General features: G+C 39.1%; 1 protein-coding gene across 1 annotated transcript; it reads left to right on the plus strand.

Annotated features, from left to right (window-relative positions):
• The first annotated feature begins 525 nt into the window (after positions 1-525).
• LOC103508524 lies at positions 526-27,388 on the plus strand. The gene is made up of 22 exons (XM_026823110.1): positions 526-779; positions 4,191-4,329; positions 10,825-11,152; positions 11,514-11,662; positions 11,958-12,102; positions 14,021-14,126; positions 15,499-15,633; positions 16,573-16,701; positions 17,847-17,970; positions 18,923-19,077; positions 19,423-19,506; positions 19,784-19,969; positions 20,903-21,008; positions 21,466-21,622; positions 22,089-22,397; positions 22,581-22,783; positions 23,109-23,322; positions 23,609-23,863; positions 24,090-24,242; positions 24,464-25,302; positions 25,422-25,673; positions 25,870-27,388. The coding sequence occupies exons 1-22, from the start codon at positions 532-534 to the stop codon at positions 26,731-26,733; spliced, it is 5,280 nt and encodes a 1,759-aa protein (XP_026678911.1). The 5' UTR covers positions 526-531; the 3' UTR covers positions 26,734-27,388.

The following is a 27,388-nucleotide window of genomic DNA, read 5'->3' on the forward strand; positions in this document are numbered from 1 at the left end:
GTCATCTCATATTCTTTCATCTAGGAGCCTAGGATTTGCTCATTTGATTTTGGGCTCTGTCTAGCCTAGATGTTCTTTTTCCGAGTGAGTTTTACAGCTCTATGCTGAACAGTTCAAAGGTTGTCTTGACTCAAAGAGTAATTTCTCTTCTGTTGCAGCCTAATTTCTCCCCCTCCTCCCCGGCCGGTTCGGACAGCCAGGGCATGATGGTGGACAATACCAGTGTTAAACCAGACGGCCATACTGATCCTGATTTGGCCTCCATCACTGAGACCACGACCAAACATGATCCGGCCACTAGTGGCCCGGCCAACAGAGCGGCCGTTACTTTTCAAACAGAACACTCACGCCCAGGATCTGGGGAAGGCAAGAAGACGCCGCAAGACGGTGTGGAATACAACGCACCCAGTCCGATGGAAACTACGAAGAGTAGTGGAGGCGGTCTATCACGGTGAGTGATTCATCGTAATTCATTAAGCCCCGGGGTGAAAATGTTGTCAGAGCTCCCCGGCCGCTTCGGACAGCCAGGGCATGATGGTGGACAATACCAGTGTTAAACCAGACGGCCATACTGATCCTGATTTGGCCTCCATCACTGAGACCACGACCAAACATGATCCGGCCACTAGTGGCCCGGCCAACAGAGCGGCCGTTACTTTTCAAACAGAACACTCACGCCCAGGATCTGGGGAAGGCAAGAAGACGCCGCAAGACGGTGTGGAATACAACGCACCCAGTCCGGTGGAAACTACGAAGAGTAGTGGAGGCGGTCTATCACGGTGAGTGATTCATCGTAATTCATTAAGCCCCGGGGTGAAAATGTTGTCAGATTACCGTGAAGGATATTGTTTCTTTTCTATGTGTATAAAACTTTGAGCTCTGATAACACTTTGTGAAGTTTCTGGATTTCATTTCGAAAATGTCTTTCTTTCTGTTTAGATGGCTCTGTTTCTTTTATCATTAGAATTTCGAATTTAAATCCAGCTAAAGTTTGAAATAACTTTGTTCTCTGCTGAAAGTTTTGGCTTCTGTTAATGTTTCGTCTTGTATTGCATCCGGAGGCATTGCAAAAAACTTTAGAAGGAAAATTCTATTACGTTCGAATAGATCAAAATTTCATTTCATAAACTGATATAAAATGTTGATCTAATAGAAAGCCTGATAGCTCCCTACCCAATATAAGCCCGCGATCGGTCCGAAATTATATGAATTTCTTTTGTGTGGAACATGTCAACCAAATATCATGAAAATCCGACCAACCGTACGAATTTTCAAAGGTGTGGGAAATCAAAACATACCTACAGTTTCAAAACTTAGGAGGACTAATCAGACTAGCCGGCTGCCGTGTACTGTTTTCGGAACTCAAATACCTAATAGGTACATAACATTCTTCTATTCTTCTTCTAAGTTGAATTAAACAAGTAGGTATTGTGAGAAAGCATAGTGCTAATCATGAGACCAAGTTTGTTTAACCCCTTTGTTATACCTACGTAAGTTGAATTAAACAAGTAGGTATTGTGAGAAAGCATAGTGCTAATCATGAGACCAAGTTTGTTTAACCCCTTTGTTATACCTACGTGTATTGTATTGTATGTAAGCTATGTATGTACCCCTAACCAATTCTAATTCTACTGAAGATAAAAAATAATATTATCATGCCTCTTTTTATGTGTTGGAAAAGTCATTCAAACTTTTTTCGGAGAGATTTTCGTTTCTTTTGTTGTTCTTTGCGTTTTTGTTTCTTCGTAAAAAAGGGGTTTTGAATTTTTTTCAACCTTTATTCCTGTGTGGGTCTCTTGATCTTCTTCTCGGCTCTTGAGTTCTCGCTAGAGACTGTGCACAGCGTAGAGGCCAGCTTTTCTTATTTAGCAGTTTTTTGACGTCACAGCAACCAATTATCTTTAGTAGTACGTACCCCCACAAAAACACAAATGTGGAAAAAAAAGGCCAAGTTCTTATCCAAAAATGTCGGCCTATAAAAGTGGTGAGATCAGAAAATAAAGGCCAAGTCTGCATTCCCAGTTTTTCGTGCCTTATGAATCTTAATTCCTTCAATTCCAAGTGTGTATTTATACATGATTAGTAGGTACATACAGATCTTCTTATTACCTAGCTCTTTGCAAGCTTTTGATATTTTTTTCTATGTAAGTTGTTGCTGTTGTTGTTGATTTTGTTAGTGTTGTTGTTGTTGGTGTTGTTGTTATTGTTGTCTATCATTTTGTCATGTCATGGTAGATGTCAACATATGCATATGTACTACCATATCATTTTCGATAGGTACTTAACTAAGCCTTTAGTCAGTAAAAAAGCGGTCGAAATGTAAAAACACGGTAAAACACCGCTAACCGTTGTTCTGATGTTAATAAAAACTAATATTTGGGGGTTTTAGGTATGGTTTTGAGGGGTCTACTCTCATAACTTTTTCGATATCTCTAAACGTTTAGTGAAAACCGCCAAAAAGCGGTTATTTCCATCCGTGGGCGGAGCCCAGTGCAACTTTTGCCGATTTTTAGATTTTTCCCTTTACTTTCTCATCAAAACCTTACTGGAACTTGGCCTGGCGCACTGCCGTGCGCTCAGATTAGATATACCTACAAGTTGATTAGTTGAAAATAAATAAATAATATAGAAATGAATCAGAGTAACCACTGTAACCAGGCGTTATTTGAATGCCCCAGTAGAGTTTGAATGGAAAATGTCAAATGCGCAGAATACAGGGAGAGGGTACCAATGTACAAGAGAGGGTAATTCAACTAATTGTATAAAATATTCTTCAAATCAATGGGAGTAATTGGAAGAAGACGTGACAGTGTGTCAGGTGTGACAGACGTGGGGTTACGGGTTAGGGGTGATTGTTAGTGACATTTTTTTCACTCTAACCCACATTCTCTGCCATTAGTCCATCTCCTCACTTCCTACCTTTAATTTTATTCCTCACTCCCCCCTACCATTCCTCACTCCCCCCTCCCATTCCTCACTCCTGCCTTTCATTCCTCACCCCCCCCTTCTATCATTCCCAACTTCTCTCTTCATTTTGCCTGGTAGGTACCCGCTTCTTATTTTCCCTCGAGAACCTCCTATGCTACCTTCATTCCCATATTTATATTGTCTCCTCTTCCTCTCGCATGAAATGAGGGAGGGAGGGAGGGTGAGGAGGATGGTTTGTTTCACTAGGTTGCACATTGCCATACAAATTCAGTCTGACATTCAGAATTTTAGTTATAATGAGCCTTCTTCCCTTGTACTTATGTACCTATGTATGTAGTTCTGAGTTCATACAATGCAGGCAGTGAAATGATATTAGGTATACATAAGTAGGAAAATTGTTATACACAAGGGGTATCCAAGTAATGACAATTATTATTGTTGTTGTTGTTGTTGTTGTTGTTGTTGTTGTTGTTGTTGTTGTTGTTGTTGTTGTTGTTGTTGTTGTTGTTGTTGTTGTTGTTGTTGTTGTTGTATTAAATTGTGTATTTGGAGTGTTTATCATCAAGTTTTAACATTTTGTTAGTATTTTTTTCATTTCTTTGTCACAGGAAAATCCCTTCAAACTTTGTGCACACACGTGCACATCGGGTCTTGGTACATACACAATATTTACACTATTTGTTTTTTTTTTTGTTTGTTTGTGATTTTTCAGGAATGGCTTACAAATGGAAACTGCTCTGGCTTTGAGGACTTTGAGGAGTCCCAAGAATATGGAGACTTCTGCTCAAACGTTCTAGAAGAACAGGACAGGGATAGCAGTGAAGAAGAGTTAGATAGAATAGCAGTGAGATGTCATGTTCAGAATGGATCACCACCTCCCTCTGTAGTTCCTGTACCCCAACCAAATTTAGTGTTCTGTCACCCTTTTCATTTTGTTTGTTTTTTTTTTGTTTTTCTGAGTTACCTATTTTTATCTTGAAATTTTTATTTTCGTCTCCAAACGAAATTAAGTGTTTGGTACCAACCCTTTTCTTTTTTTTATTCCTCCCTATCTTTTTTTAATAGATATACCTATCTATGCTTACCTCTGAAATTTTGTTTTAATTTTTTTTCTGTGATATAATTTTTTTCATTGACAATAAAGCTCTTTTTGTGTAAAAAATTGTTTGAGATTTTTCAGGAATCTGTAGTTCCTGAGCCTTCTGCTGATTTACAGCCATCTGCCCCTTCTGCTGATTTACTGATTCTGATTTTGATTTCAGTAGTCGTTCTAACCAGTGCTGGATGAAACTGAGAACCACAGTACAACTCTCCAACGCCATACAGAAACCTAAACCGCCACTGAAACGGGAAGATTCATTCCTCAAGCGATTCTCTACAAGACAAATACCAGACACTCAGGTGAGTACGTAGGAGATAGAATAGAATAGAATAGAATAGAATAGAATAGAATAGAACGGAAGAGAAGAAGAGAAATAATAAAACGGAAGAGTGGAAACTACGAAGAGTAGTGGAGGCGGTCTATCACGGTGAGTGATTCATCGTAATTCATTAAGCCCCGGGGTGAAAATGTTGTCAGACAGAGTGCAGAGAAAACTTTTCCTCGCTCGCCTAATATTTGAGTTTCGTTTATGTTTTTAGTTTGATAACTACAAGTTCGGCCATTGCAAGCTTCTGATATTTTTTTCTATGTAAGTTGTTGCTGTTGTTGTTGATTTTGTTAGTGTTGTTGTTGGTGTTGTTGTTATTGTTGTCTATCATTTTGTCATGTCATGGTAGATGTCAACATATGCATATGTACTACCATATCATTTTCGATAGGTACTTAACTAAGCCTTTAGTCAGTAAAAAAGCGGTCGAAATGTAAAAACACGGTAAAACACCGCTAACCGTTGTTCTGATGTTAATAAAAACTAATATTTGGGGGTTTTAGGTATGGTTTTGAGGGGTCTACTCTCATAACTTTTTCGATATCTCTAAACGTTTAGTGAAAACCGCCAAAAAGCGGTTATTTCCATCCGTGGGCGGAGCCCAGTGCAACTTTTGCCGATTTTTAGATTTTTCCCTTTACTTTCTCATCAAAACCTTACTGGAACTTGGCCTGGCGCACTGCCGTGCGCTCAGATTAGATATACCTACAAGTTGATTAGTTGAAAATAAATAAATAATATAGAAATGAATCAGAGTAACCACTGTAACCAGGCGTTATTTGAATGCCCCAGTAGAGTTTGAATGGAAATAAATAAATAATATAGAAATGAATCAGAGTAACCACTGTAACCAGGCGTTATTTGAATGCCCCAGTAGAGTTTGAATGGAAAATGTCAAATGCGCAGAATACAGGGAGAGGGTACCAATGTACAAGAGAGGGTAATTCAACTAATTGTATAAAATATTCTTCAAATCAATGGGAGTAATTGGAAGAAGACGTGACAGTGTGTCAGGTGTGACAGACGTGGGGTTACGGGTTAGGGGTGATTGTTAGTGACATTTTTTTCACTCTAACCCACATTCTCTGCCATTAGTCCATCTCCTCACTTCCTACCTTTAATTTTATTCCTCACTCCCCCCTACCATTTCTCACTCCCCCCTCCCATTCCTCACTCCTGCCTTTCATTCCTCACCCCCCCTTCTATCATTCCCAACTTCTCTCTTCATTTTGCCTGGTAGGTACCCGCTTCTTATTTTCCCTCGAGAACCTCCTATGCTACCTTCATTCCCATATTTATATTGTCTCCTCTTCCTCTCGCATGAAATGAGGGAGGGAGGGAGGGTGAGGAGGATGGTTTGTTTCACTAGGTTGCACATTGCCATACAAATTCAGTCTGACATTCAGAATTTTAGTTACAGTTAAGGCCGTATTCTAATAGCTTACTGATATGTTAGGGCTCTCTGTTTACCCCGATTTATGTTTGCAGTCATGTCACGTGACAGGGTGAGGAGGATGGTTTGTTTCACTAGGTTGCACATTGCCATACAAATTCAGTCTGACATTCAGAATTTTAGTTATAATGAGCCTTCTTCCCTTGTACTTATGTACCTATGTATGTAGTTCTGAGTTCATACAATGCAGGCAGTGAAATGATATTAGGTATACATAAGTAGGAAAATTGTTATACACAAGGGTACCTATGTATGTAGTTCTGAGTTCATACAATGCAGGCAGTGAAATGATATTAGGTATACATAAGTAGGAAAATTGTTATACACAAGGGGTATCCAAGTAATGACAATTATTATTGTTGTTGTTGTTGTTGTTGTTGTTGTTGTTGTTGTTGTTGTTGTTGTTGGTGTTGGTGTTGGTGTTGGTGTTGGTGTTGGTGTTGTTGTTTTTGGTGTTGGTGTTGGTGTTGGTGTTGGTGTTGGTGTTGGTGGTGTTGTTGTTGTTGTTGTTGTTGTTGTTGTTGTTGCGATTTATGTTTGCAGTCATGTCACGTGACGTGACGTATGAAATTAAATTCACCTTTGATAAATACTAAATGTTTTGTTCTGAAAACAATAAATACAACATCATGCTCTGACACATGCTGATGCTTGTGGTGCTCGCATCAAAACAAATTACATTCTCCCCCGTCCTCAGTGAAAATATATGAACAAAGAGTTTGACGTGTGGTCTCACAATTTATTGCGAACATTCCAAAATCTGCCGATATGAGAAAATTTTCTTTAGGTGTAGAACATTTCAAACAAATAAACCGGCATTGGCAGCAGTCTAATGGACATACAGAAGAACATATAGACAAAGCAAGAAGAAGAAGAAGAAGAAGAAGAAGAAATGGTCGAGTTAAAATCTAGAACTCCTACTATTAGGAAAGTAGCAGAGGATGAGTAGAATACAACGAAAAAGTCGTTCTTCAAAGCCCGGGGCGAACTTTATCTACAGATAAGGATTGTTCTCGGAACGGCCAGCTTTCTGATATACTTGAATTCCTTCTCTCTTCGCTTTCGCGACGATAAAACCTCAGCAGTTACCAGTTAGAGTTCCCTCTATCAAAGATTTCTCTCTCTCTCTTTCTCTCTCTCTAAAAAAATCGTTCTTGAAAATGAAAATGTCTATTATATTTGGCTATGGGTTATTGAGTTATTGGATATTGGGAATAAAATGGGAGGTGGGGAATGAAGGAGTGATTAATTTCATAAAAATGATAACAAGGGACGAACGCACACTGGACCAATATTGAAGCTGAAGTAAACTGATTTTCTACCTCTATCATGGACACTAAAAACTTACATGCCCATTGTCATTTTTCTATTGCCTACGTATCGTCCGTAGACATCTGTCTAATTACTTCAATAGTCTGTTTAGTACAGAGATCTCTGCAGCTGAAGATACATATTCTGGGATTCTTAGATATGTCCCATCCAAGTGCTGTAGCGTTATCTGCCCGGGGTGCAGTGTTCAGGGGTGTCCTAGTTTCCTACACAGAGAGGAAACAATACAGACTGAAATGAAAACGTCCCATCTGATGAGGAACAATTAATCATGAGAGAAATTTTGAAAATTAGCTTCACTCTTATTCCAGGGGAGAGAGAGAGAGAGAGAGAGAGGGAAATGGGATAAAGAAAAGAAGAGAAATGGAGGGGAGATTGATAATAGAGAAAAGAGAGGGAGACTTGACAAAACCAGGGGGAAATGATAAAAGGAAAGAAAAAGTTCTTAATATGTATATTGTATACTCTATGTATAGTGATGTTATTATTAGCTTAGGCGTCTTGAAACTTTCCTCGGATAACCTCAAGCCGTAACCTAGATATTTACGAGCTCTTGTAACACGTTCACTCCCATACCACGCTACTATACGTCCCTGATTATAACAATAAAACCAGAACAACTTGTTGTAGTCCAAATTACATTACCTATGTACACTAAAAGCGATCGTATCTTGAGAACCGTCTCAAAATGGGGGGGGGGTTATAATTATTAAGTGAGCTAGAAGAAGGATCAGGAATATCAGGATCCCTATATGTTTGAATTTATCTCAAAATCAAAACACAAATAAAGAGGAATATGCGAGTACCTATATTTTTTAAATGCCAAATTTCAACAAAATCAGAGTAGGTAACAGGCGAACTACAGGAAACATCATCTCAATCACAATTTCTTTCTTTCTTCATTTCTCCGCTGAAATGCTTCCTCTCTCCCCTGCTGGCATTGTATTGTGTTCAACATGGACTCTAGATTGAGGCCTGCGGCAACGCACGTGTTGAAACGAAAAGAAAAATCTCGATAGGAAAAGAGTGAGTGAGTGAGTGAACATTAACTATCAGGAGCTCATGGAGACATTTAATATTCCAACCTTACAACATAGGCGGGATGTTGATGTTGTGTTTCTGCTCAAAGAGTGAGTGAGTGAGAGAGAGAGAGAGAGAGAGTGAGAGAGAGAGAGAGAGAGAGAGAGAGAATAGGTATAAGGATATTTCAAATGAAATTTTCCACGAAAAAGAAAATAGAGAAGAAGAATGGAGAGAGAGCACTTGAAATGAAATTTGCTCAAAAAAATGTCGAGAGAGAGAGAGAGTTTTCATTAATTTAATTGCCTACCTACACGGTTTAGTAAAGTCTACTGAATAGATCAGTTGCGCTTACTTGGGTGATGTTTCAAAGTCATAGAGCAGGAAAAATGAGGACCAACGGAATTTTTCTTTTTCTTCTACAACTTCTAGATACCGAGATGAATCGATTTAAAAAATACCGGTAAATCGTAAACTTTGACGTCACGGCATCCGCTCCCGTAGGCGATGACGTCATAATAAAATTCATGACACCCGCTTCGTTTGTTTGTGCGCAAGCGTTTCTGCGCATTTTGACGTGAAATCTGATGTCACAACTCTTCGAACTTTTTGATCAGGACGGCAATTAACAAGCTGGGTACGTCCCTCCGGGAATTTTTTAGCCCGCAGTTTATTCGATCATGATTAGAGAAAATCAGTACCTATGTACCTACCTAATTTGTTTAATATTCAGTTTATTATCATTCTTGATTTGATTTTTACTTTCCTTATCCTATAGGAAGGAAAGTAATGTAATCGTGTCAAATTTTCGATGGTCAGTTTTTAGTGTCAAAACACGTTTTGAGGTCCCTAGAGCCTAAATCCAAAGTTTCAGCCATTGGTCCGTGTGTGTGTGTCTGTCTGTAAACAAAATATCTCGAGAACGGTAAGAGCTAGAGACTTGAAATTTGGTATGTAGCTGTCAAATGTGACAAGGATGCGACACGAAACTTTTGGTTAAGACCGGTGCAACGGTTGGCAGCATTTTACCGCTTTTTGGCGGTTTTCGGTGCAATTTAACAATATCTCGGGAACGGTATAAGCTAAAGACTTAAAATTTGGTATGTAGTTCACAAATGTGACAAAGATGCAACACAAAACGTTGGTTGAGATGGTTGCTGCGCTTGGCGGTATTTTGACAGCTTTTGGACAGATTTCGACCGTAGAAAACTAGAATGCTACATACTTAGATCAGTTTTTGACTGTATTCCACTAGACATTAAGGTAGGCCATTGGTTGGTTGTTTGAAGTGCTACTTGAGATCTACTAATATTTTGTATTAGAAAATGTACTTAGGTACAGATATCAAGTCATCTTGTACCTTTAACCCTTAAGTGCATGATTTTTTCTTTTTTGCCGCAAAAAATATATATGTGTTGCCTTAGAGAATTCTAAGATACCCATTCTTTTTAATTTTTTTTTATCTTTTTTTTTAACCGAGATATACCGGTAAAACCTTAGTGTGTCATATATGTTACACCATGCAGTAAGTTCCCTAAAGGAAAAACGCCAAAAGCGGTGGAAAACCGTCAAAAATCGGCCTAAATACCGCCAACCGCAGCACCTATGGTTTTGAGTTACATCCTTGTCTTTTTTGTGGACTACATACCAACTTTCAAGTCTCTAGCTCTTATTGTTCCCGAGATAATAATAAATTACACTGAAAACCGCCAAAAAGCGGTCAAAATACCGCCAACGGCAGCACCTATCTTAACCAAAAGTTTTGTGTCGCATCCTTGTCACATTTGACAACTGCATACCAAATTTCAAGTCTCTAGCTCTTACCGTTCTCGAGATATTTTGTTTACAGACAGACAGACACACACACGGACCAATGAAAAGCACAAGTTTTGTATCTCTGATGTCTGATTTGCATGACCCTCAGTGCATGGTGTATCATGTGTTCATGTGTGATACACATAGGATACACAAAGAAATTGGCGTTTTGCTAAGTTGCTATAATAATTGAAGTAAATCTGTTTGCGTTGTCTTATTTATGAAAGAACAAGAAATAGGACCATATTTTTTGCGACAGTAAAAATATTTACGGAAATACATCAAAACTTACCTTCAAAATCACAAAGATCTTCCTCTGAAGACACCTGCTGGTTTTCACGACAGAAATGACAATGTTTTTCAAATTCAAAACAAAGTGATAACTCTCTATCACAAAGTGTTGCCAAGTGTATAGAGAACCTCTCAGAATCAACAAATTTCAAAAAAGTCCAACAGATCGCAGCAGTGGTACCGAAAAGTTCATGTTCATTTATCACTCTTCTTTTCTTTTCTCTAAATCTTTTTGTCTTCTTTCTCTTCTTATCTTTACCAATGACTTTCAACTTTCAATCAAACATGATAGAAAAAAAATAATAATAAATAAACATGATAGAAATAAAGAATGCACCATTCATTCTAAAACTTGATCATTTTAGTTTCGGTGGAGGGACTTAGCTAAATGTCAAGGGTAGTCCTCACTTTAAGAGACATTTATTTATTTCAGACTCTTTATTGGTTATAATAAATTATAAATTCAATGCACACAAAAAGATAGGGCAATGGGCAATCTCTACCATTCAATTCACAATCAAACTCTATCCTATTACTCTCCCCTCCGGCTTATTTCAGGAAACAATGGACACAGGTGATGAGTACGAGGTAGGAGACTCCGGACAGCCGGATGATGGTAACTGTCACGCCGGTCGCCGGCCCCGGTGTCGCCGGAAGAAGGTTCATCATAGTACCGTGGTGAATCCGGACTCTAACCTGTACTTCTACTGGCTGCTCATCATCACGTGCTGTGTATTGTATAACCTATGGACACTCATTGTACGGCAGAGTTTCCCCGAGCTACAGGAAAATGGGGCCAAGTTCTGGTTCTTCTGTGATTACACCACAGACACATTCATTGTCCTGGACATACTGGTGCAGTTCCGCACTGGATATCTCGAACAGGGTAACAATAACAACAATCACATCACTTACTATGAGAGGCAGCTCTGACATCATAATTATCAGGATAAAGATTTTATTATATCGCCTTATCAGATCTTAAATAGCTAGTAGCACATGTCCCAGAACTCCCAGATACAAACCACGCACAGAGGTGCTTAACTGTAGTGACGTGTCGGAATCTAGTAAATTGAGTAAATTCAAAGGGATATTGCTGACTTCAGATCTCTTTTTAGGACTATGTCTATGTAGTACGAAGTGCTATAATTTTTTATCCCACAAAACTCTTTTTACAAACATTTATAATTCGGTCGTTGCCTGATGGTAATCAGAAGGTCGCGGGTTCTATTCTCTTCTGTTTTCAGGTCTCATGGTGTATAACTCAATGAAGCTGGCAGGTCACTATGTAAAATCCAGAGCCTTCATGTTAGATATCATCTCTCTTCTTCCTCTGGACCTTCTCTACTTCAAGATTGGAGTCAATCCCATGCTTAGATTTCCTAGATTTCTTAAGGTAAATTTCCTCTATTTTTTTCTCCCATTAGAAATCTCGAGCGGTTTGTCAGATTTTATTAAGATATTCATATTCTATACCAGTGGATCTCAACCTTTTTTTACTCATCGCCCCCTTAATCCTTTTCACGTAAATTTATTTGAAGGATCGCCCCCCCCCCCCCCCACACCGCCAACCTATATGTGATTCGCCCCCTTTTTCGCCGCTTCTCTTCTTTGCCCCCCAAAAATCTGAAATCGCCCCCGTTGAGAACCACTGTTCTATACTACATATTGGATTCTACTTTGTATTGCAGGTATACAGGGTGTATGATTATTATTACATTGTGGAATCACGTACAGTGTATCCCAACCTATGGCGCGTTGTCAACTTGGTTCATATTCTTCTCATATTCGCACACTGGTTTGGTTGCTTCTACTACTTGCTATCACAAGCAGAAGGTAAGCATGTGGGTAGGAAATGAGTTTTATCGTGTATTAATACGGCGATTGTTTTCCGTCAAAGATGATCTGATTTTTTCATTAGATTTCGGATTCGATCACTATCGAAAGTCCTGTTATAGGAGCCCGCTATTCTGAAATCGTTTCCCTCCCAACTCCCAAAAGAATTGTCTCACTTGAATTAATTTTAAGAAACATGATTATTGTTGTTTGCTCATTAGAGAAATAGTCTAGTCTAGGAGATGCTAATATTTGTATTTTGTAGACCCAGTGCTGAAGAATGGTCTCATCCACTTTTCGGCTTGAATGGCCATTTTTTTTTTCTCGGGAATTAACCCATAAGATCCAAACTTTTTTTTTCTTCGTTGGATCTTGCTGAAAGCTAATATTTGTATTTTGTAGACCCAGTGCTGAAGAATGGTCTCATCTACTTTTCGGCTTGAATGGCCATTTTTTTTTTCTCGGGAATTAACCCATAAGATCCAAACTTTTTTTTTCTTCGTTGGATCTTGCTGAAATTTAACCACTTCTTACTCCGGACCGGTACTGAGTAAATAATATGTCAAATAATATTGAAAATAGAAGGAAATTTTGTTTTCTAACTAACAGACAAATCCGCGATGCACTCTGACGTGGAACGACGGAGTTATTAGCGAAAAAGTTGGAAGGGTTTGGTGTGACTTTAATCTAGGCCTCGGCTCTCATGGGTTAAAGAATTTTATTAGGAGCACTCCACCCCGCTAAGGCAAATATTTGTGATCTCTCCCGGAAATACGTCACGAGTACCCTGTATACAAATAGAAATCTAGGCAAGGTCTGAATGCAAGAAGAGGAGAGGATAACAGGACATAGTGGCTCCATAGTAATATGATTAAATAAACATTCTCCCCCTACCCTGCATCAGAATCCAAAATGATATTATGTGAAAGAAATGGAAAGGAAACAGGAGAAGAATAACTTGGAAACTATTAAAAAGGAAATGGGGAATATAATCTCTCTCCAAAAATAAGAAGAAATATTATATGGGAGAGAAAATATTATGATCCTAAAAATAGGTAGGTAGGTACGAAGATTTTTTATATACCTATTCTTCTCCCACTCAACACAAACAGAGTGTACCTACCTACCCTCTATTCAATGGGTACGAAGATTTTTTATATACCTATTCTTCTCCCACTCAACACAAACAGAGTGTACCTACCTACCCTCTATTCAATGATGGAAAAGTTTGTAAAGATGGATAAATTAATATAAATAGCGATGTTTATCTTGCGAGCTCCAAATCTCAATAACTCTCACTGGATTAAAAGGATTTTTGCCATTCTATTTAAGATTTTAAGTAGATGTCCAAAGTTAAATAAATCCTATGTGTTAGATTTCCCCTAGATCAAAATCCTTTATCTCTAAAAGCTTTGACCCGTGAGTACACGCGTTAAAAATCCGAACGTCAGTACACGCATGTAGAGAAAAAATCTCACACCTGGTTTTGCTTTGTATTTCGTTCTGTTTGAAGAATTATGTAATATTTTTAAGATAGATTAAGTTGGCAAAACCTACGTTCACGCTACTCTATGCGACCTATCCAGAGCATTTGAATGTCTAAATCTTGAAATAGGTATTAGGTACATAACAAAACCTACGTTCACGCTACTCTATGCGACCTATCCAGAGCATTTGAATGTCTAAATCTTGAAATAGGTATTAGGTACATAGGTACTACACAAATTATCATATTACAAATTTCACCATAACAGCATCAAATTAATCAAGTCCTATCTTGAAAACAGGGTGCATATAGTCAAGCTGGGGGAACATCTATCTGAACCGCGTAGGGTTAATGTGGGAATACCGACTGGCTCAATTCTGGGCCCGTTGATATTCCTGCTTTATATTAAGGATTTACCGGCAAATCTCCCAGAATATTGTAGCGCTGCCATCTTCGCGGACGACACAACTTTATTCGTTGATGATAAAAGCGAGGAAGAGGCCGTCAGACGATTTACCGGCAAATCTCCCAGAATATTGTAGCGCTGCCATCTTCGCGGACGACGCAACTTTATTCGTTGATGATAAAAGCGAGGAAGAGGCCGTCAGAAAGGGAAATATAGTTTTGGCTAAAGCGCAGGTGTGGTTTGGTTCAAATAGGTTGCATCTAAATCGGAATAAAACGCAGGATACTTAGCAATGCTGTACCCCGTGACCATGCAAAACCTCTATTCGTAAATCTAAACATAATTATTAACATTACCATCCTTATTCATCCTAAAATCTCTCCTAAATGTAAGAAATAACCTAACGGATTATCAAACCTACACCCATACCTACAAAACTCGCAATAAAGATAATTTGAAACCGACGCGACACAGGGTTATAGCTGCGAGAAACGGATGTAATTACCCTGTCGCGATCAGAAACTCCCTGTCGCGATCAGAAACTTACCTCCAAAAGCATTTAAAACCTACCTCGAGAAATACCTATATAAAAAGGCATTCTATTCGGGGGATGAATTCCTGACGTGTACCGATTCCGATTTAGTGGCCTAGAATGTGCCTGATGTCCTCACAAACCCCAGTTACCTAGATGACTGTTATCTGGTTACTATTAAAAATAAGTAATAATTTTTTTAATTTTCTATATTTTGTGTTTGTGACATAGAGATTGTTTTGAGTTGAAATACATGAAACTTTGAAACTAGATTTATTATCTTCCGATGGTTGGAGTCGAAAATAGACCACCGAATTGAAAGAAAATAGACCACCGAATTGAAAGTAAGTAGACCACTGAATTGAAAGAAAATAGACCACCGAATTGAAAGTAAGTAGACCACTGAATTGAAAGAAAATAGACCACCGAATTGAAAGTAAGTAGACCACTGAATTGAAAGAAAATAGACCACCGAATTGAAAGTAAGTAGACCACTGAATTGAAAGAAAATAGACCACCGAATTGAAAGTAAGTAGACCACTGAATTGAAAGAAAATAGACCACCGAATTGAAATATTAGTAAAATGATCACAGATGTAGGTATACGTGTACTTTATATGGTGGTTAAACATGGTTGCCAAATTCCATCCAAATTGGACAAAACGGACAAAACCTTAAAGATTGTTGATCGCCATATCTTTAAGTACCTACTTATGTGGTTCAGTAGCCAGGTGCCAGCTTAACCTGGCTGGAAAAACCTTAAAGATTGTTGATCGCCATATCTTTAAGTACCTACTTATGTGGTTCAGTAGCCAGGTGCCAGCTTAACCTGGCTGGAGAGCATCATCACATCATCAGATTTAACAAAATAGGACAAACCATTCCGGAGTTAACAAATAAACTGTTGCAAAGTGATCGCGTTGAAACTTAGAACTCCTTTCTATCTCACTCCTTGTTCTGTTTTTGTTGTAGGCGACAGAAATGCCCGGTGCGAATGCGAAGCAATCCAGAAACTCGGTTATTGCACGTCAGGAATGTTAGCACGCCACAATATCGGCCCAAACGAGGCCGCAAGTCCAGACTCCTCCAATATAACACCAATGTCGGGTCAGTATTATCTCTACTAGACACTAGTCATAACATAGGTACCTTTCAACATATATCACTCCCGAATGGTTTGTCCCAATTGGATACAATGTGACAAACATGTCAAACACGAAAAGAAAGTTCCATCTTTAGATTTTCGCATAGGTACCTTTCAACATAATATATATCACTCCCGAATGGTTTGTCCCAATTGGATACAATGTGACAAACATGTCAAACACGAAAAGAAAGTTCCATCTTTAGATTTTCAGTTTAATTGACCTTTTGAAGGACCCCGAAGGCCTAATTTTCAGAGTGAGTCCTACAGTTCACTGAACTACTAGGTATACATTATGTAGTTTCTGATCACTCACAAAATGCAGATTTTATTGATTGCCTAGGAAGAAAAACATGTTTCATTAGGGCTACTAGGTATACATTATGTAGTTTCTGATCACTCACAAAATGCAGATTTTATTGATTGCCTAGGAAGAAAAACATGTTTCATTAGGGACCACTACGCCATGGGAGCTGACCAGATATTCTAAAGTCTCCGGAATATTTCAAAAGTTAACAAAATAATTTTCAATATACTATGTTCGGTAGTCGGTACTGATGAACCACCTGCCTAATTTTCGGTTCCAATCAACGGACCGCCTGATGTTTACATCATGTTGCCAGGCAACTAAGTTGTTGTCTTCCCAAAACAACACAAGAAAAAAAATCTAAGTTTTTAAGAAGAAAAAAAAATGTAATCCCACCAAAAACATAAATGTAAAAAATAAGGCCAAGTTCCTTTCCAAAAATTTCGGCCCTCAATCGTTCTGAGATCTTTACTGTGTCTGTGTGTCTGTCTGTCTGTCTGTAAACAAAATATCTCGAGAACGGTAAGAACCGTGACCCATATGTCCAAACCAGTGAGCCAACCCCTAGAGATTTATGATGTTGGTTCTATTGCAGATCAAACGATACAACACCAGATGGTGATGTGAAGTCTGTAAAGTCTACAACAGGTACTGGGAGTATTGTGGATAAGATTAGACAAGATGTTAAGAGTCTCGGATTCCTGAAGAAAGGCAGATTCACCAAGTGAGAAAAATATGTTTACATTTTTTATTATTTATTATTATTAAATTTTTATTACTTAAATTTCAATATCTAGATTTTGATGAAACAGCGGTCTATTGTAAAGTTTGATTCCTGCTTAATGATAATGAGTGTTGAAAGTTCACCATAATTAATGTTCCCTAGGGAGAGGAATACAATAAGTACCTCTCTACCTCTATAAGTCTATACTGCCTATCTTATCTATATAAATAAAATTGTAGATTTGTCTGTAGGGTAAGTGTACCATTTATTCGCCCACCTAAAAAACGTACCATTTATTGGCCCACCTGTGGGTCTACGTCACATAAGTCTGAATTCGAGGAACTTTTTCAAGATCCAATTTTATCAAAAGAAAGGGCTTAAAGAATGCTATCAAACCAGTAGTATTTCAAAATTACCTATGTACATATTATATACATAATCCTGGATTCAAGCTAAGTGATGGACAAAGGCTCAATTTTCGGAAATTGAGTTTTTGGTATATCTCGATTCGTCTTTTCAAAAATGAATGGTACACTTACCCTATATTATGAAGCAATAATAGCGTTGCTAATAAAAATGAAGCAAGTATAATGGAAACCCAAGTTGACAGTGGAGAAAACAGGAAGAAATATTGCACATAAAAATGTGGAAGAAATAGAAAAATGGAGGGGGAATGAGAGTAGAAAATAAATTCTCTTTCCCTTTCCTGTATGTTGTGTCATACTCATACATATCTAGGTATTATAAATCAATAGGATGATGAGGTGGGCGCGAATAAATGGTACACTTACCCTACATTGTTTAGAATCGTGAAATTTTTAGTTATTCTTACTCCCTATAATGCATCCACGATTCCAAAAATCACTTTGGAAAAATCGCTCTTTTCTCTAAAAGTCAAAAATTGTTTTTAATTCTTTTTTAAATTTTGTTTAAAACCTTTTAAATAACGAAATAAGTGACAAGTCCCTTTAACTTCCCAGCACATCAGTATTTCCAAAAAGGGAAACTTAGTTCAACCTAACATGTTTTACTAACCTGAAAATAATTATGGTGTAAATATAATTAAATTTTAAAAAATTCTCAATATCATTGTGTAAAAAGTGTTATTATTTTATATTATTTTATATTATTTTATCAAAAGCAAGTGTTATCTTTATCCACGGAAATGAATACCTAAAAGTGTTGAAATTGCTGTCTCTATCCACGGATGTGAATACCAAAAAGCTCCTGCTCCTGTCCATCGAGAAAGCCACTGAAGAACCACAACAAGCAAAGGAATGCATAATTGACACCTATGAAAATCGGAACACCAGAGAACTTTCTCCTTAGGACCGAAGAACATTCCTGAGTACCGGAGAACATCCATACACATACACCGAAGGATCGGAGGACATATGTACATACATAGGACTGGAGAGCACACCTGAAGACCGGAGAACATATCAGAGGACCATGCACGCAAGCCCATTCATTCAATATTACTCATCTAAATATTTACTCATTGACCCTATTGCATTCCGAAATCAACGTCAAAAGTCTATCTCTTATCATTTAAGACCCTGAGGAACTAAAGGCATAAATACCGAAACCAAGGAAAAATATTTTATTATTACACCAAATGGGGTATTGGGAATTTCTGTAGATATATCTTTCTATTTTGTATTTTCTCTTGACTTGGATTTCGGGTGTGTGGTTTGTGTGTGTTGTGTGTGTGTGGGATGGGTGTGGTGTGTGTGGGTGTGGTGGGTGGGTGTGATGGGTGGTGTGTGGGTGCGTGGTGGGTGGGTGGTGTGTTCTGGTGTGTGTGTGTGTGGTGGGTGTGTGTGTGTGATGGGTGTGGTATATGTGGTGTGTGTAGTGGGTGTGGTGTGTGTTGTGTGTGTAGTGCGTGTGTGTGTGGTGGGTTTGTGTGATGGATGTGTATAATGGGTGTGTGTGGTGGTCCTGGACAAAGGACGGGTCAACCAAGTAGGTACCTTTTACTTTCCTTATCCTATAGGAAGGAAAGTAATGTAATCGGGTTAAATTTTCGATGGTCAGTTTTTAGTGTCAAAACACGTTTTAATAGGTACTTACTATATGGAGTTAGGATCTGACTCATCCACTGAGTAGTTGAGTAGTTCACTGAAAAGAATAATTATTTTTATAAACCGAACCACGGGGTTTCCTTAGGGATTCTTTTTCAAAGTTCTACAGATCACAGGGTTTGGTTTGTTTTTAGGTGACAATATTCCAGGAGTGTCAGCCCGAGTTTCTACATGATCTAGTCCTCAAGATGAAGGCTTACATCTTTACACCAGGGGATCTGATATGCAGGAAGGGGGAGGTGGCGAGAGAAATGTTTATAATTGCTGATGGCATCCTGGAGGTTATTAGGTAATAAACAAAGATTTTTGTGAAAATAGAAATACCGACATATAATTATGTAAGTACTCGTATGTACAACTACATATTTACTTTAGCGTTTTTTATCCATAGACTTTTGATGCTATAAGAAAGCCAGTCAAACAATTCGTCGTAAACCTCGAGTTTTAGGGTTTCCTAGTCCCTAGTCTATGAAATTCAATGAAGTATATCAAATAAAAATAAAAAACCTTACTTTTTACTTTGCTTCATTGTCAAATAGCGGAACGTACCTACTTATTCTGCACGTGGAGTAAAATGCGAGGAATGGGGGGTGCAGTTAAGCAGTCAAAGACATTGTGTTGAATTTATTTTCAGTGAGTCCGGCAGAGTTCTAACCACTATGAAGGCGGGCGATTTCTTCGGTGAGATCGGAATCCTGAACCTGGATGGACTCAACAAGTAAGTACATAGGTATACCGACTTCATTTGTTCTGAAAATCAGCTCGACGAATTTGCATTGGTTTTTTAATGGTCCTATTTTAATACAATTTGGGAAGAAAAAAAGTCAACACTTACCTATAGGAAGTTTCCTTGTTGCATTTTCTCATTTAATGAAATATCGTACTTGAAAAGTCTCCCTTTAGAATTTGATCCTATCGGATTCAGACCTTAGTTCAGGGCTCCTTTTCTTTTCTGATTGTTTTCTACAGTTGAATGAACCACTGTTGATTTTCAGGAGGACTGCTGACGTGCGGTCCGTGGGTTACGCAGAACTATTCAGTCTCTCACGAGAAGATGTTCTCTCAGCCATGAAGGATTATCCAGAGGCGCAGGAGATTTTGCAGAATCTAGGACGAAAGAGGCTCATGGAGGCCAAGAATTTGAACAAGAAATTCAAGGTAGACGCTGAGAAGTCCAAGAGGTAATAATGGTGTTAAATTCTTGAATAGAGCCTAACGACTGAACTAGGTTAACAATTGAGGTTAACACACCTTGACCACTACACCGCAGAGGACACTCTGTGGAGACTGGTTCCAATCCAGCCAATTAATAGGTATTTATTCAGGAAGGGATAAAATAATATTCGGTTAATGATTTCGACCCATTTTTTTTTTTTAAGATGAGTATGGGTGTGGTATATGTGGTGTGTGTAGTGGGTGTGGTGTGTGTTGTGTGTGTAGTGCGTGTGTGTGGGGGGGGTTTGTGGGATGGATGTGTATAATGGGGGTGGGGTAAGTCCTGGGTTCACGTCTCAGTGGGGACAAGAAAATATATACTCGTATTTCGATTTTGGACAAGTCGAGTCGTCAGAGAGGCCTGGAGCCCTGGACTGCCCAAGCTTTACAGTCACGACGACCGTACGTAAAGTGTATGGCGTGTCTAATATATACTCGTACATATTTCGATTTTGCACAAGTCGAGTCACTCGAGTCGTCAGAGAGGCCTGGACTGCCCAAGCTTTACAGTCGCGACGACCGTACGTAAAGTGTATGGCGTGTCTCATGTTTTAATAAACAATAGAATAAAATTGTTTATGTATGTACAGAATAGTTATGTACGCGACGACCGTACCTACGTAAAGTGTAGTGTATGGCGTGTCTCATGTTTTAATAAACAATAGAATAAAATTGTTTATGTATGTACAGAATAGTTATGTACATTGTGTGATGGTTAGACAGATTTCGACCGTTTTTTGGCGGTTTTCAGCTATAGTGACAAAACGGTTAGAGATATTGTAAAAGTTAGGGTAAAGTAAAGTGTATGGCGTGTCTCATGTTTTAATAAACAATAGAATAAAATTGTTTATGTATGTACAGAATAGTTATGTACATTGTGTGATGGTTTTTGTTTGCAGAGGTCGTATTCAAGGTGGTGGGGATATCAATACAGCACTCGGGTTACTGCCAGACAAACTCAAAACTGAACTAGCACTCCATGTTAATCTGGTGGTACTGAAGAAGGTAAGAAACTCCATGTTACAGAGAGAGAGAGAGAGAGAGAGAGAGAGAGAGAGAGTGAGGGAGGGAGAGAGAGAGAGGAAGAGAGAGGGAGAGAGAGAGAGAGAGAGAACTACTCTTTTGAGGCGACTACTTAGTACTCAGTCTATGAGGTAACTCATTTTTTCTCTCCTATGGGTATAGGACGTATAGGTAGGTACTTACTATATGGAGTTAGGATCTGACTCATCCACTGAGTAGTTGAGTAGTTCACTGAAAAGAATAATTATTTTTATGACCGTCTGGTAAATGTTTTAGATAATAATTATGCAATGTGCAATAAACAAAGAACATGGTCATCGAAATTTGAGGTAGTGTTCCACCGCCGTTTTTATTTCGTAGCAATGGAACAACTGCTACATTAAGATGAGTGTTCCACCGCCGTTTTTATTTCGTAGCAATGGAACAACTGCTACATTAGACGCATGTGGAGAGTTTCGAGTTGGAACTACTAACCCCTAGCTCTAAATCATCAGGAGGAAAACCAAAAATCACACGAATGAAACGGGTATGTTCTGATGAGAACTCTCAAGATGATGAAACATCAACACCTCCCGGTGCCTCTAAGATAGGAGCAGGTAAGTCCTTACCTACCAATTACCTAGTTATCCAGTGAACTCTACCTACAACTCACTTAGAAAGAGTCCCAAAGGCTTAATTGGGTCTGAACTCGAAAAAATTCCTATATTTGTCACCTAAACACTTTTGCGAATTTTCAACAAAATCGGATTAAACGGGCGAGAATACCTACAAGTGTGTGGTGAAAAGAAAAGTAGGTAAGTCACTTTGGGAGTGTTAAGCGTGCTTATGTATTACCAGTAAAATAGGTAATAGCACTGAAAGCTGACATCATCATTGGGAGGGTTAGTCGCACAACTTTCAGTTAACGCGGAGTCAAACCAAATTCGGACCGACTGCAAAACTTTCTCATTACATACAGTCATTAGTTCATTACATAGTATAGTTTGGCTATACTTATTGTATCAGAACTAAGAAATCTAGACCCCACCTCTTCGGTTCAATAATGTTACCTTATGTGTATAGGTTTGCCTATCCTAGCAAGGCTGAAGCTACTCAAAGAGAAAGAGTCCGAACTTCTCGTCTCATCGTCACCCAAATGTGAATCCTCCGCGAAGGGTGATCTACAGCAGAGCCTCATCCCGTCCATTGCAAAGTCCATCGCCCTCCTCCCCTCTCCGCAGAAGTCAGTGTCCCTCATCCCCACCAAGAAGACGGAGGTAGAAGATCCCGGGGGAGATACAGGGGTGATAGGGCAGGGTCTACCGCTGTTCCAACGCTTGAAACTGCTCAAACAGAAGGAGGAGAAGGAGAAGAAAATGATTCAGGATACGGGTAAGAATTCCTTCCGGACGTTAAGGAATAACAATATATCACCAGACTGATCACTCCGCCAACGAGATACTTTCTAACATCTCACTTTGTAGTTTACTCTCCCATCCTGTTGTTTAGCCGCGAGTACCTAAACCGCTTTGTTACAAAGCACCAAACTTACTTAACAATAATCCTCATCCGCAGCCCACTCGGCCGCTCAGATCCTGTCCTCAACTGTGAGGACTCAACACAGCACCTCCACACCCAAACCTAAGCGAGTAGCATCCAATGAGCACAAAGTCAAACCTGAGAAAGAATCTGTACAGACTGATTCCAAGTCATCTTCTGAACCGGATGGGAAATCTAAAACCAATGAACACCAGACGGCAGAGAGCAAGGGCTCGTCGGTAAATACCTATACGAGTGGTTGAATACTTGTTTTAGATTTTTTCAAGTAATTTGGTAGTCCCTCCATGCACTCCTGATTAACTGGTCCGATTTTGATGAAATTTGGTACAAGAATTCATTGAATCTAGGCACGTGGGTCCTTGAAATTTGGTACAAGAGTTCATTGAATCTAGGCACGTGGGTCCTTGAAATTTGGTACATGAGTTCATTGAATCTAGGCACGTGGGTCCTTGAAATTTGAGGTCCTAGTACTGAGACGGTTCATTTTTGGCCTGCCGAAATTTTCCTTTCAATGAATGAAACCCATTTATTTATTTATTTCAGCAGGACGCAAACCAGTCGGAATCATCCGGCACCTCATCTACAGGGTCATCCTCTCAACCTTGGACCAAACTCAAGAATGCAACTATAATAGCATCGTCCAAACAGGAAGATACCGGGTGTTCCACAACTATTGCTCAACCATTGCAACACGTGCGGGTTCTGAAAAACAAAAAGTTGTACAATTCCATCGAAGACCTGAGTCCAGAATATGCAGGTAACATTGGGAGATATGTACCTAAGTAAGTAGTAAGTACAAAGAACCCTAGTCAATTATAAAATAAGGTAAGCCATTGTGAACTGTATGTTGTTTGTTCCTCGATAACTCTCCAACGGTTTGTGCATTTTTTATAAAATGTAGCAATAGCAAATATGTACATATGTACTTTCGTGGGAAATACGTTCTACAGTTCACTGAACCACTAGTTAATGCATCCATTGACTTGGGTATTAGTAGATTTACTTATCTTAACATAATTATTTTGTTCTCGTTTTTCTTATAGGTTTACCTTTTGTGAAGAAGTTGAAAATTCTCAACGAGCGGCAGAAGCTGGCAGAACTGGAAAGCAAGGTATTCACCAAGAGTCATAGTCTGGATTCGGCTAGCACCACCACTCTGACGGCACGGGATTCCAGTCTGGATAGTGGTGACAATTTGACTCGCAGTAGCTCAGAGGCTGTGGCCATGGATGTGGCAGCGGCTGGAAGGCATCTAGCGCAGATGAGCACCGAAGATACGCTAATCTCTTTCGAGTCAGGTAATAATAATTGTAATATTGTAGTAGATGCATTGTGTGGAAGATAAACGTAATGAAATAGGTAGTAATAGTAACCTCTCAGCCAGCTCGGAGACTGTTAACAAATGAATTTTTAGACCTTCTGTCAGTATTGAATTAATTGGTGCCCCCAGATTTCATTAGTGACCTAAATTATTTGCAACTTTATCACGTTAATCTCCTCCATTATAAATTTAATATTTTTCAGATCTGATGGAGGAGGATGTTCTCACGGATAGCAATGAAACTATTGAGCGACAATGTCTCAAGTCAATTCTTAAACGAATCTCAGCCGATATGGATGATGTGGTAGAGAATAAGAATGATCTGAAAAAGCTAATGAGATCTCCAACAGTCGAAGGTAAATGACATGCAATTTATTAAACTGTACAACACGAGAACCTCTTGGGCTCCTGAAGGTACAATTGGGTGTACGTTCATTTATTTACTGCTATTATTAAAAATAATCCTGTCAAAATACACAGTTGAACTTTATAACATCCATTTCCAATTTGTCATGACATGACAATGAAACCAAAATTATTATAAAATTTATCATTATTCCTGTTGTCCCTTTTCCAGGCTATGTCGCTCGCCGAAGTAAACTTACAAAAAGCGTCACATTCACCGACACCTTCACCTCGCCGCCGAAAACTCCACTGACTGTGTCACCTCTCCTCTCCCCTCACCTCACAGAATCCCCCCACCAGGCAGCCAACACTTCTACCAACTTGACGGATGACGGGAAGCGCTTCTTCAACCTAACTCCCATCACTGAAAGTCCTTCCGCTGTCACGCCACTTGGTTGTGAGGACAAATCGTCGACAGCTCCTACACCCATGACAGCTCCCCATGAAGGTTCCCTCCTAGCACCCATGTTACCTGTTGTCAACACGTCATACCTTCCCACCGAGTCGAGTAAACTGCCTCCGTATTGCACGCTGTCTGTCTCGAATGATACCTCATCCAGTTCTCTGCCCACCATGTCAATATCTTCCACCGCTCAATCTCAACATTCCTCCAGTGTCTCTCTGGACACATCTTCCTCCTGTGTGTCCGAACCTTCCTCCATGTCCAATCTAATAAGTTCAAGTGTTGCCACGTCAAACGTTTCTCAACCTCCGAGCGCCGCGGTCGTGACGACATTCTCGGATCTTGTAACCTCTTCATTTCCCAGCAACAGTGTTTCTCCATGTGCTTTCATGTCGGGACAGGACCAAAGCTTCTCATCTGGTTTGAATCTCAATCCTGACCTTATTCCTTTTCCGAACGCAAACAACATGGAACCGAAGGGGAACAATAAGCAGAAGAGCAAATCGAAAGTAAGGCGAAGATTTTCAAGAAAGAAAATGATGAGTAACGAGGAGGAATACTTTAGCAATATTCTGGGAGGAATTAAAACTGTGATTGAAGAACATTTGGTAAGTAGTCCATCTCTACTTTTTGATATTAAATGTTAAGTAAAAAAATGTCTAACTTTTTGTTTTAATGTTCGCCGACCTTGATATGTATATGATTTTGATAATTATATTTGTTTCAGTGTCAGATGCAGAGTAAGTTTTCCGCCCATTTCGAACACTTGGAGACTGAAATCCGGAAGCGTGATTTGATTATTGAGCGATTGCGGAGACAAATTTATAACCACAACGATTCGCTCGATCCGGAATTGTTCAACTTGGAGTTTGGTCAAGACAATAGTTCCCTGTATGAAAGTGACAATGAGGAGGAGAGTGAGAATATGAGTGGCGAGTATCACATGATGAGTGAGGAAGAGGACGACATACCTTTCATGGTACGTTCAAACATTTTTACTGTGCAAGTCTACATATTTCTGAAAATATAAGGTTGACTGACGAACATAGAGTTGATCAAAGAAATCAGGACTAGATGTGATGTTGACTTGTCATCGAATAAAATTTAGATGAATAGGGTACGTTCCTCGTTTTAGTTGTTCTGGAATTATCTGGGGCATATATCGTTTGTTTCAGAGAGATAACTCCATCGACACTATATACTGCCGCTCTCCTCCACCCACACCAAACCATTTCCATTCATCAGGATACCAATACGATCAACCTTCTCCTCACCCTCATCATTCCCGTCTTATACACCAAAGTAGTTATTCCAACGGTCGACAAGTCATTCGAGGTAGTAAGGAGTTCAATATCAAGAATTGGAAATCTCTTGACATCGCTTTTGACCCACACAAACCCGCCGAAGCCTTGAGAAACGAATCAGAGACTGCCGAAGTAAATGTAAATGATCCCGAACTTGAAGCGTACGCTGCTAAACGTAAAATGGAGCATGACAAATCCCGACGCCTGAAAATCGCTGAAGAAAGGTATAAACTCCTGCAGGACCAGAACGGCGCTATCCTCAGCACCTTCAAGAAGGATAATGTAGTCAAACAGAAAGAATTCTTCGACAAGTCATTCCATCAGATCGCGCTGTTAGAGAGTCTGCAGAGTGAAGAGAATGAGCAGTGCCTCTTGGAGGAGCAACAGCAGCAGTTGAAGGAAAAGCAGGAGTACGAGCAGAAGAGACTCATGGACACGATAAACTCTCGGATCCAGTATGAAATCAGACAGATACGATCCAAAAGCTTGGATCAGGAATTGAGCACCAAGTCGAAAGATCCCGACAGTAAACGAAGATCTTGGGATGAGAGTAGTTCTTTGCGGAAGAGTGTGGTGACGTCATCGCCAGTATCGAGTAATGTTCGGATAGACATTGAGTCTTCGGACAATGAGGAGGTTGTCCCCCCGGCAATCAGAGACGTTAACTATCGCTCTCATGATAAGAACTGGGAGGTTAGCATGCTTGCAGACCAGTGGTCACATCAGGAGGAATAATACTTAGTAGACAAGTCTGGATTTCGCCCTAACAACATCGATGGTCAACAATTACCCAACCTAAAATGTTGTTAGGGTGCTATCCACGAACTAGTTGACAGAGTTGTTGGAGTCTTTATGTCAAAATCACACTCACTTTGTGCAATATTTACTGACCAATAGAAACACTTTGAAAATTGGAAGAATTGTTTGCTCATTTGATTTGCAATTACCTTAGCCATGATAAATTTATTTTTTTCTTATTTTGGCCATCTTTTAACCTATGTATACCTAGATATCATTTTATTGAAAGGTCAGAGCTCTATCAGTGGTAGATCTCTGTCTTGTCTTGTCTTGTCTTGTAAACAGTTTGAATCCAGTTCCAGCCGAAGTATACCTATCACATTTTATTCTCATTCAGAATAATTTAGATGACATTCTCTCCTTGTGGACATCTTTCAAGATTATTATTACTGTTTTATATTTACTTTTTTTTTTATTTATTTTACGGGGAATCCCCATTGTACAAGTAAATAGAACAATAATAAAAAATATTAATAATACCTAATAATAATAAAGAAAAAAAAAAGATATAATTATAATAATGATGGTACCTAGTTACCTACCTACTTATTATCAAAGTGGCCTGATAAAGCCAGGTCCACTATGCGCCCAG

This window comes from Diaphorina citri, unplaced genomic scaffold (genome assembly GCF_000475195.1).
Source record: "Diaphorina citri unplaced genomic scaffold, Diaci psyllid genome assembly version 1.1 scaffold406, whole genome shotgun sequence".
In the NCBI taxonomy this organism is placed as follows: Eukaryota; Metazoa; Arthropoda; class Insecta; order Hemiptera; family Psyllidae; genus Diaphorina; species Diaphorina citri.

Bases quoted from the DNA above. Each gene is read 5' to 3' on its own strand.
- LOC103508524 (XM_026823110.1), top strand. From the start codon at position 532: ATGATGGTGGACAATACCAGTGTTAAACCAGACGGCCATACTGATCCT. The intron at 21,009-21,465 runs GTAAGAAACTCC...CTGCTACATTAG, and splicing joins ATCTGGTGGTACTGAAGAAG to ACGCATGTGGAGAGTTTCGA. The intron at 25,303-25,421 runs GTAAGTAGTCCA...TATTTGTTTCAG, and splicing joins CTGTGATTGAAGAACATTTG to TGTCAGATGCAGAGTAAGTT.